Genomic DNA, 12,218 nt, shown 5'->3' on the forward strand with positions numbered 1-12,218 from the left:
TTTTACAAGTTTCGTAAGTAAATTTCTAGCAGAAAACGGAAAAAAGTTTTGTTCAATTCTATCTTTGTATTTCCTCAGAAGTTCAAAATATTCAACAGAAACTTCAGTCGCTGTTATATCCTCCCTTTCAATTTTTGTAATTGTTTCAGTGAACAAGATTAGCTGAGCATGCAGGAAATACAGCCAGAACTCACTTGTTTCGTCTCGAAAGAAATTGACTGTAGCTATTGGAGCATTTTCATCACTCAAAAAGTACCTCTTAAGTGGTTCATACTGACGTATAATTTTTTCTACACACGGAAACAGAGACAAGAAACTCGTCTTTGAGTGATACAAGACCCTCATAATGACAGCCAATGAACTCACAAAAGTTTTTCAAATTTTCTGTCCTTACAGTAAAAATACTGAAATGGTTGTATATTTTAAAAACCAAATTCTCAACATCGATCGGCATTACTCTCCAACACGCCACAGAAATTCCATTGTGAAGGATATGAGCCCCATAGCCGATAGGCAAAACATTTTTCTTCAACCTGCACTCTAGTTCGCTATGCACGTTTCCTGTTGTTTTATTTTTTATGCTTCCAAAATTTACTGGTGCATTATCAGCTACAAAACCGATGATCTTATTTTCCAAACAAAACTGACGTAATGTACCCATTAATACGTTCGACACAGTTTCCGAGGTTTCATTTGACATGCTATGAATTTTTAGAAGACAGGTTTTTACATTAATATCAGTATCTACTTCACAGTACCGCACTAAAACAGGCATGAGTTCGGTTGCTTTACGATTGGAAGCATCACAAGCAACAACAACGAAAGGAGCCTTTTTAACACTATTGCTTAAAATATTTTCTGATCACACTCCCACCACATTTGTTAACAAAGCCTCCGTTTTCGTTCTCGCACATGCAAATTTTTTATTCACTGTTGATTTCAAAAGTTTGCTAGTGCAGTCCATACTTCTAAAAGAGTTGTTATGTTTAACATTATGGTATGACCACACAAGTTCTAGTCGAATTAAATCTAGCTCTTCTGAAGATTCTGTGGTGAAAAAAAAAATATCCAACTTACCTGCTTCGGAAGTTGATGAGCATTCAGTGTGCGACTTAAGTTTTATATGTTGTTGTATATCATATTTACCTTTATTTTTTTTATAGAGAACTCCTTCTTACATACCGTGCACCATGCTTTGTAAACATCGTTACTCCGGGCCCTTTTAATGCAAGGATAGCTTATTTCAAACGTTTGATTATACTGACATTTTCCTCGCGACATTGTTAATAAAATAAATCCTTCCAATCCTCGAATAATATAATTGATTGAGTGTATGTACGCACGTTAATTAGAATAATAATCACTGCGCGATTATCACAACCAAAAACTGACTCACTTTGAAGGGAAAACAAAACCCCGTGCCATGAACTGTACGAATACCAGATATACTGTATATTCCGAAAATATAAATCATTTCAGGTACTCAATCAATTTAATCAATTTAATAATTAAAACGTTGAAAATTTGGATAAATCTATCACTTTATTTTTGCCGTCTTTACTATAGTTTTAGTACTAACTAATAAAAACAGTTTAGTTATATTATTATTTTTTTTCTTTTGCAAAAAGAAATTCTGGCAACCCTACAATGCAACGAGAACGAGAAACGTAGCACAACGCAGCGGGTCTGCTACTACGAAGTACTAAACAGTGATGTCAACGTCCAAATTTTTACAGAAAAAAAAAATGCAATTTTCAATGGGAAAATGCATTAAACGTTAAATGAAATTGAAAATGCCATAAAAGAGTATAATTCGATATTTTTAGAAAGAAAAAAAGAGTATAGAGTATATGAACCTCGAAAAGAGTATAATACTCTTAAAAAGAGTATGTCTGGTCACCCTACGTAATATGGTAACCAGGGTTGGCAAAAAACATGATTTTTATTGAAAAAAAACACGTTTTTTTTGTTTAAACCCGGTTTTTGGATTTAAAACCAGGTTTTCTTTTTGGTTTAAATAATTTGCTCTATGTATTTATATCACATATGGACAGAAATTAATTTGTTTCGCTTTTGTGTTTTTATGCAACAACCAGGTTAAGCTTAAAGCGGAATCCAAACCGCTTCTCGGCTTAAATAAGAGAAAAGTTGTCCTTCAATTGAACTCGAAACCGGGACTAATTGGCCACAAATGCTATACGTCTGCCAACTTACTCACGAAGGACTCCTGATAAAAAAACGTTTTACTGATCTTTACATACTTGTTAATATAATTGTCAAAAGTCATTTCAGAAGGACAAAAAGATAAACAACTGCACAAGTGAAACCATTATACAGAATTACATATAGACAATTTGAAAATACTGCAGAGTAAAAAAGAACTAATTTAGTCCAAGTTAGTTCACTTCGACTTTTATCAGTCGAAGTTAAAGAAATACGACTTAATTTGCATATCAGTAAGAAAAGTGAATAAAGATACGAATTACTTGAGTCCACTTTGGCTCTGACTCATTTATACATAAATAGATACCAAAGATACTTTTGATTTCCATAAACGCCTCACGTGGGGTTTGTATGACCCCCCAAAAAGTACGGCATTTCGCTGTATTTTGTCAATAATAAACATTATTAAAACGAAACAATATTTAGAATTTTTCTTGGATTGCAATTGCATAACAATAATAACAAACTATTAAAAAATCACAAAAGAAACATTCATAATCTTATAAAAAAAACAAAAGTTGCTTTTGAAGTATAATTTCTTTGAGTAATGAGTGGGGAATTTAGGTCTGAATATAATACGAATAATATACGGGAGTGAAACGTGATAACCACAAATGTGTGTTCAAGATTTTACAAACACTTACACTATGAACATTTTTCGTTTTTTGGTTTAAACCAGTTTTTTTTTTTAAAAAAAAACAGCTGGTTTAAACCACCTTGGTTTAAACTAGCCAACCCTGGTAGCAGCCATGGAGATGTCTCCCCTAGAAAATTTTCTTCGGGCGGCCATGATTATATGCACTTATTTCTTTATTTTATGTCTCTGTTTGCCTCTCGTCGTACTAATATATTTTTCGAAGAGTTCCAAAGAAGGTATGAATGTATAATGGAAAATAAATAGAAAAAACAAATAATTGCATATAATAATTATATTAGACTATATTAACTTTCAAGTTTATTAGAATAATCCATAATACCTCAATTGCACAACTTTGGCCAGTAACAAAGTAGTTTTACATTTATACATCTTAAACATTTCTTTTTTTTTTTTAAAAAAAAGTAAAATATTTTCGTGCAAATTTGTTTTCTATTTTAAAAGTACTTAAAACTTCTCTCATTTCAGAGAGAAGGTAAAGTATAATTGCAGAACTTGATCATTGAATAAAATGCATAACAATTAGAAAGAGTGCAAAAGTACGTAAATTGGTGACAGACTAAAAAATTTGGTTTCGTTTGTAGGATAAATGTTTATTATTTTTACAGACTTTGTAGCTGCAGAATAAATTAGTTTATGTGTTCAAAATTACAGTGAAGTGCTATTACATGCAAATCTATGTTTCTCGTTTGTAGTTTCTTGCTTGTGAAAAAAAAAAGCAAAGGCCAGTTTTGCTAAAATGGTGTTCAAAAAAGTTCAAGAATAACAATAAACTAGCAAAATTGCTTATATTTCTCGACTTGAGATCCGAAGACGATCATCCGTCTGGCGCACTGTTGCATTTTGTTCAAAGATTCTTTTAAAAAAAATTTGAATGGTGCTTTTTGATCAAGTAGCTGATTTGTTTGCCTTTTTCTGTACTTCCTTAACTGTTGAAAATATTTATCCCAGACACGAACCTAAGTAGTAGGTGGTTCAAATCCCACTTTAATCACTGTATCAACATCTCAATTCTGAAAGAGGAGTTAAAAATTTCAATTAGTCAATTAACGAACCTTTAAGAAACCCCGTTTTTTTTCAAATTATGTGCACGTAATTACGGTGTTTTCCAACATTAAACAATGATATCACACCCAAAGACATCAAATTACATTAAGCATAGGTACTGGCAAGGGGCAAGCCGAAGGGACCCTTTTCCCTCTAAAATTTGCTTATGGCTTTGTATTTGTATTTACATCCTGGTTGATATCCTGTTAGGCAATATCTGGTAAGCTTTATTGGGTTCCCCAAAAGTTATACAGAAATCGAAAGTACTGACATTAAGCCCCAGTTCGATGCTTTTTACTTTATTAATTGGATGATTGTCTTCATAACTTAGTGTTTATTTCGTTTCTTATTCCAAACAAATCAAGTGGCATTCTGAATATGTTAGTTAACACTTTCATGAGCTCCGTAGTTAAAAATTAAGTCATCATGCAGTTAGGCATAATATTATAATCAGAGAGAAAGAGGGCATGTTATAATCTAAAAGAAAAAACAAATGAGACAGTTACCAAACCACTCTGAATCTCTCCTATGAGTTATATTTTGGTTAAACTATGGACGCTAAATTTTAGTATCTTTGACCTAAAGTTTATGGTAGAAAACATATAAGGTATTCTACGGTAAGAACGTGTAACATACCTTTTTCTTTTCTTTTCTTTTCTTTTCTTTTTTTTTTTTTTGAAGGGTATATCAAAATATTGCTTAAAACTCATGTAGCCTGAACAGAAATAACTTGATCACTAAGTCAATTAGAATTGTAGGGAAGTCCTCATACCATAACAAAGACCCTAATATAATCACACGGGGAGAGCAACCTCCAGAAAAGACTCATCTCTGATCAACAGTTGTACAAGGTTATTTTCAAAAGTTTGAGGCCTGGTGCCTAAAATATCGCGCCACTGTGACATATAGTGCCATCTATGGAACAAACAATGCATTCGTTTCTACTGTCTAGTTGCGTCAGTTCGTTGGAGCCAGTCTTTTGAATCTATCACTGTGAGTTGTGCTATAGATACACCTCATTGACTTGATCCCTAGTCTTCCGTTGCAAGCGCTGCTATCGGCTGAAGGAATTCCACTCGCTTTCTCTCGCTTAGCAACAGCTGAATCCTTATTGGCTCAACGTGTGGGTGTGTGAGGGTGTGAGCTTTAGTTCGCATTTTTGCCACGGCTCAAGACATTTTTGCAGCACTATAGCATACTGCACGATAATGTTTCGATTTACGGCCGGTTGTTGTTGCAAAGGCTGTAATTAAAGATTATGGCTTCAAGGAGATTCTGTACTCAGTCTACAGCCTAAATTAGACACCACAGCCTTAGCAGAGACTATTGTCATGTAATATACGAGGTCAACACACGGCGACTCATTCAAATTACTCCCTCCAACCAGTGTTCGTAGGTTTCCTTAAAGAAATTTCCCTCAACTGACTCAAAATTTTCCCTTTTCTTATGAAATTTTCCCTAGTTTGTTGAGTATCCAATTCCTGTGACAGAAATTAGGCGATAAGATTAATTTAGTTATGTTGAAGGAAGTACCTACCACCGTTTATTCGTGTGTTTTTTGCTTCTATTTTTTTTTACTTTTTCCTTTACATTTTATAAATACATATGGGGCCGCGGTGGCTCAGTGGTAGAGCGTTCACCTCTGGTGTATGGAGTCTTCGGTTTGGTCTCAGTTTGTGCCAAGTGAGCTTTGTTCTGGACAAATACCGTGTACGTAATGTTTCTAGGGCTTAACCCGTTTCCTCCCACTTTCTTCATTTCACCATTTTTTTCATTAATTTGTCATCATCACCATCTCCTTTAGCCTAGCCGTCATAAGCGTGGGACGTAAAACTTAAAGGTTTCATTTTAAAATACACACAAATCCATCCAACCAACAATGAGTGCAAAATTATACTACTTTGAACTCACACACACACAAACACTTAAACTACTGCTATTGTGTTGGTTTATTTCTGAAGAACAAAGAAAATTTTAAGCATTTATTTTGGTCAATCAGTCAGCGCGAGAATTTCCCCTAGATTTTTCATGTTTCATCGAAAAATTCCCTTTTTTTCCTTTTTTGATAACCTTACCTAAGAACTTTCCCTAGATTAGGGAAATTTCCCCCAAACTACGAACACTGCCTCCAACGAACTAACACAACTAGGTAGTTGAAACTAATACATTCATTATTTCTTCCATAGATGGCACTGTATTCCACGAACGGCTTACAACTAGTGGCACGATATTTTAGCATCATTCCAGAAACTTTTGGAAATATCCTTGTAATTAGGTGCCAATACAACGTTGTGTTAGCTTAAAACTTTCGCAGTAAGATTGTTGTCTAGTTATTTTCCCTTTTTAATTCTTTTATTTCACTATTTTCAATTACGTTTAAATATCTTTATAAATCATACGTATTTAATTTTAATGTAAATTTTACAATAACTTTTACTGAAAAGTATATTTAGTATTACTTATGTACTTTATTTATCGTTATCTTTTGAATATCAATTTCTTTAGCGATTTAGATACAATCTTAACGAACATTCTCATTTATTTTGAGTATTTTAACTGTATTTATAATATTTCTTATATATTTCTGGTTCTTATAAATTTACTTATTTTTAACTCATTAATCACTATTTGATTTAAAAGTTGGAAAAAAAAATAGGCAAAGGAAAACTTTTCTTTTCGTTCAGTGACGGAGTATTCTTGTTTGAAAATTTAACAAAAAATAATTGGATGGGGAAACACTGTAGGTGAATAGCAGATGCCAAGTGCCAACCAGGGGCGTAACTTAGGGGTCAGGTTGTAATTATTCGCCTGAGTTTGGAATATATATATACGTTATCAATAGTGTAGTGATAAATTAAGGGAAAACTAAAACTACATTATGTCGATCGAGTTCCCGCCCCCCGAAGAATAATCTGAAATGACACCACTGGTCTATCATCTCTCTTGTAGAGAGCAAACTTCTCTTTTGAACTGATAGCTTTCAGTTTTACGTCCCACGTTTGTGCGTTTTAGGCTAAAGGAGACGACGATGATGAGAAATGAATGCAATGGTGAAATGAATAAAGTGCGGTGAAACTCGAGAACCCTGAGAAAACCTGCAAACACAGTGTTTGTCCACCACTGCCGCGAGCTTCGATCGAACCAAGGACCCCATGCATTAAAGGTGAACGCTCTACCAGTGAGCTACCGCAGACATACCTCACTCTTTATTTCTAATACAATTTATTCAATTCCAAGCCGTCAGTTGAAAATACGGTGAACATAAATTCTACATTGAATTAGTAGATTTATGCAATAATATTGCCAATTTTTCATCAGCTGTTGGTGAAAAGAAATAATAAGGAATATAAAGGAGGCTGTTGGAATCAAATTCAAATTTGTGAATATCTAATTAGGAGATGAAATATCAGCATCGATTTTCTATAATTCGCGAAGATTTTCAGTTGATCGTATTCTTATGCATTTTGACTTTCGAATCAGGGGTGTCAAAACCCACTTTTTTTTTTAGAAACTTGCACGTAACTGTGGGTTACGATACGCTTGCCTATTAACGATCCATAAATATTCTTTTTTTAAAAAAAATCTGTGAATAAATTAAACTTATTAATACAACGTTAAGATTAAATTTTAAAATTATTATTATTATTATTATTATTATTATTATTATTATTATTATTATTATTATTATTATTATTATTATTATTAATAATAATAATAATATTATATCCGGATTGTCACTCTTGAAAGATGGATTCAGTAATGTCATTTTAGGATTTTTTCCTTTGGACGGAATTGGCAAAACAATTAATTAATTAATTAATATTCATTTTAGCACCAGAGATGAAAATCAGACACGAAATTAATACTTAAGGTGAAATTTTTAAAAAAAAAGTAAAAACTAAATGGCGGACTAATGCCAGGTCTGGAAACTATTTGTTGTGTGCGTTGAGAGAGAGTAAGGCGTTCAGACCTCACAAAGTAATTTTAAACTTATTATTAAATTGAAACTTGACCTAAATAGCCTTTCATTATGTAAAAGTAATAGCGTTACTGTCTTCTATTAACACAAAAATACTTTTTTACTGAACTCTAAGTTTTGAAAAATTAATACGAAAACTTTTATAGGAATTAAATTATAGTAAAAGCCTCAATACCAAAATTTAGCTATTGAATAAATGGTGTAACCATCTACGGAAATTTGCAGTAACTTGTTTTACGCACCAACATAGCCCAGCCAATAATGTTTCTAGATCCCATTACCGAAAATGAATCCTTAATCAAAGACACTGTCTAAATGTCTGGCAATAAGAATGATAAATTATAAAATTATTGTTAAGGCTTTCCAATTCTTAGAATTGTTTTCTTGTTGAAACTTTAAAACCTTAGGTTTTATTTTTAATATAAGGAGAGATTTTGGTTTGGAGTTTTCAATTTTGTAGAGCCTTTATTACAGGGCTTAAAAGCATTAGTTTCATTTTTAATTAATTTTCGGTTTTCGTTTTTATTTTTAAATAGATACCTATATAAAGTTTTTGTTATGTTAAAAAGTTTAGCTGAAGGTGGATTAGTAGGCAATTAAAAAAATGAGGAAAGTATATTTTACCCGCACCGTCCTCATCATCTGAATAATAAGGTGGATACAGCCCTTCGAAGTCCTCAACTAGATAATCGAATCCGCTCTCTAAAGGGGGAAGCACACAGAAACTACATCAGAGCCCAAATACACTAACATAAGCATAACAACGATTTAGTATTATTTACAATGCATGTTAAGGTGTCCCAGAATTTTTACAAGCAAAACAAAATACTGTATTATTAAATAATAGATAAAATTATGGAATTCGAAATAGTTTCGTATTTTATGTAAAATTTATTTAAACATTTTCAACAAATAAAAAATAGGCATATATTTTTCAAAGCAAAATTTTATTTAAAAAAAAAATTACACTACAATTGTATTGACATTCCTTAAGAGCTTGACATTAAAAGTAATACAAACTTTACCACTTTTCTCTTGCTTGTTTTTCATAAGTGAAAGGAGATAATGAAATGTAACTTAACACAATCATAGATAATGCTATTCTACAACAGAAAATATGAACCTGAAGAATTTTCAGTGTTGCCATCCATAAAAATTAGTAACAAACCAGTGTTGCCAGAGTAACATTTCAACCAAAATCTAATTTGAGACATCATCTAGAGGAACAAACTCAACTACATTTGATTACGTATCATGTTACCTTGGAATCCTGTTAACTACTTTTTAAATAATACGTAGTTGCATTTAGTTTGTAATAAAATAATTTTAACATACAGTTACTAAAATTAAATAATGACGTTATTTAAAAAAAATAGTTCATAGTATTCCAAGACAACAATACGTAATCAAATGCAATTGAGTTCGTTCCTCTAGTCGCTGTATTAACTTAGATTTTGAGGGAAATGGTATTCTGGCAACACTGAAAATTCTTCAGGTTCATATTTTCTGTTGTAGAATAACATTATCTATGATTGTAGTAAGTTTCATTTCATTATCTCCTTTCACTTACAAAAAAGAAGCAAAAGAAAAGTGGTAAATTTTGTATTATTTTTTAGTATGTCAGGCTCTTAAGATAAATTTACTTATCTCCTAAATAATAATAAATAATTAACCATTTTTTATGTTAATTTACAAATCATATCTTCCCAGTAAAATTGGGATTAATATATTGTAGTTCATCAAAATTTCGTAGTAAGATTTAAGTTACGCAATATTAAAAAATACACTAGAGAAGGGGCTTGTAAAAACATTAAGGATAACAAAAAAAGAACTTCTGAAGAACCAATGTTAGTCAGAACAAGTTTGAAAGTTCAGAGATACCGTATATCATTTCAAGTACTAATAGTAAAATTACTGCTGGTGCTATACATTATAATTTATACAGGGTGATTCAGAAAAACAGGAAATTTTGAAAGTTGTGTTGGCAACAGTGGGAGTTTGGTAACACTGAATAACGTACGCCATCCTGTCAACGACATCTTGCCATTTAGTTATAATGAATGCTTGGAGTGGTGTGCAACATGCTTTCGCGATCAAAACGTTTTTACAAAAAAAAAAAAATGACAGTGTAGAAGGGGCACGTAAAGAATTCCACCGTCTTTTAACTTAGGACGCCATGAGCACAAGACAATCCTATGGAGCTACACCAGCGTCCATTGCACAGCAACAAAGTTACTGTGTGGTGTGCTATGTCATCATACCGTGTAATGGGCCCTTATTGTTTTGAGGACGAGAATGGCCATGCGATTACAATCACATTAAATTATTACGTTGCCAAGCTTGAAACCTTTGTTGTGCAGCAACTACAGAGATTTCCACACATTATTAACACAGCCTGGTTTCAACAAGATGGATCAACGACCCACACAGCACAAATATCAATAGCTGCTGTACGCCAATTGATTGGAAAACATGTAATTTAGAAAATGGCCTCCCAGATCCCCTGATTTGTCAGTTTGTGACTTCTTTTTGTGTATTCTAAAATGGTTTTACTTTTACTGTTAAATGAGATTTTAGAAATTTAAAAAAAAAAGTATTTTCATGAAATTATTTAATTTTCAAAATTTTCCGTTTTTTAATCACCTTGTATGTATGTTTCTAGGTTAACAATTATCTCAATTAAGTTAGATGGGATGCTCCCATGTTCCACAGAATTTACTATTGGTATTCACCTGATGTTTTTATGATCTAACAAACAATATACGAAGATACAGAAGCAAAGAAGTTATTCACAGTGGCTTAGTGGCAAAGCGCTCGCCTCGTGCGATTCCAGGCAATGTGAGTTTCTATTAGATAATATTGTGTCCCTGGGTTCCCTCGGGATTCTCTTGTTCCCCCCCCTACATTCTCATTCCACCAATTCTTTAAAAAATCATTCATTATCATTTGTCCATATTCTTTAGCCAACATGACGTCAGTGTTCGACTTCAAAACTATTGGTTTCATTTCATTCACGGTCCCCAAGAACCATAGACTAAATTCAGTGTGATCTCGAGGATACCAGCGGTCAAATTGCTCACTTAACACAATGCACTTTTAACAATATAACTCAAATATTTATACATTACAAATACAGCACGTTATTTCGAGTTAATACTTTAACAGCATTATGAACCTATGAGACGTTGAAGCGCTTTGAAGGCATGTCTGCTTCGTCTTGTATTTCAAGATAGATTTTTCCCACCAGTTGTGAGTAAAGCAACAGTGTTACGTTAGAAGAACTTGTAGCTGTCATTTAAAAAAAAAAAAAATCTTGAAACCCTACCATATTTCACCGTGTACACATAGTATTGAAAGGGTCATAAAACCTCTTTTTTTTATCTTGCAAGGAGTTGAACGATGCGCAACTTTCTGGGACGTCTTGCTTGTTACCTGCTATCGCCCTCCCGCTGACATAAAAAGATAAAAAATAGTTTCGCCGCTTCCGAAACAACGGATACTTTTGGACAGGGAGGAGAAGTGCGCCAAAATACACGTTTTTAATGAGGAGGTCCTCTCTGTTTGTCCACCAGAGTGCAGTGCTGCATGTGTATAGAAGCCTTTCTTGCCTTCAAGAAGTTGTAACATGTAAAGAGTAAATAGAAAGATCGGGTTGAAAGTTTTTTTTTTTTTTATGACAGCTACAAGATTCATTTATCGTGGCAATGTGCCTTAAGACAGCTGTACAATACTTTCAGTGGCAATATTGACTTAAAATTTCACACATGAAGGTTCCTTGCTGGAAAGGGCTTTACTATCTAAGATACCCTCTAGGGTCAAGAAAACGTTTGGTGGAATTCTCTCCACGACCAAATTAGGATTTAATCCCTAATATAGACATAATAGTTCTGTTTCCACAGCTTAATTCAATAAACTATGTCCACACACTGGAAAAGTTGTAGAAAATGTTTTTTGCATTCTTTCATTAATAAAAAACTTGTCAGATCCATGTTTAAAAAGAAAAATCTTCTGCAGCAATTCTCTGCCAAGTATTGCATGTTCTCAAAAATTATGCTTTGAAAACTAATTTTTCAAACCTATTTCCCACTATAGATTGATGGTTTAAAAAAAAAAAAAAAAAAAAAAAGATGAAGTTATGGAAGCCTGACAACCCAAGTTGTTGAGAAATCCTATGGCAATTAAAGTGTGGCTGTTGACAAAGACCACCGTCTGTTTTATGAGCAGATTTCTTTTTTCCTCTTGTTTAAATAGCCATTACTAAATAGTTCTAATGAGTTGACATTGCACTGATGTTATTACGATGGAAGCGAAGTG

At 32.9% G+C, this 12,218-nt stretch overlaps 1 protein-coding gene across 11 annotated transcripts in view; it reads right to left on the bottom strand.

Annotated features, from left to right (window-relative positions):
- LOC145671339 (uncharacterized) overlaps positions 1-12,218 on the bottom strand; it is a 530,261-nt gene that overhangs the window by 284,946 nt on the left and 233,097 nt on the right. For 7 of the 11 annotated variants that reach the window (XM_081740371.1, XM_081740381.1, XM_081740409.1 and 4 more), the window contains exon 3: positions 8,529-8,606. The exons of the other annotated variants lie outside the window; for them this stretch is intronic. In XM_081740371.1, the coding sequence (XP_081596497.1) occupies positions 8,529-8,606 (78 nt within the window). The remainder of the gene's footprint in view (positions 1-8,528; positions 8,607-12,218) is intronic. 11 annotated transcript variants of the gene reach the window in all.

The sequence above is a fragment of the Thermobia domestica genome, chromosome 2, assembly GCF_964235325.1.
Source record: "Thermobia domestica chromosome 2, izTheDome1.hap1.1, whole genome shotgun sequence".
NCBI lineage: Eukaryota > Metazoa > Arthropoda > Insecta > Zygentoma > Lepismatidae > Thermobia > Thermobia domestica.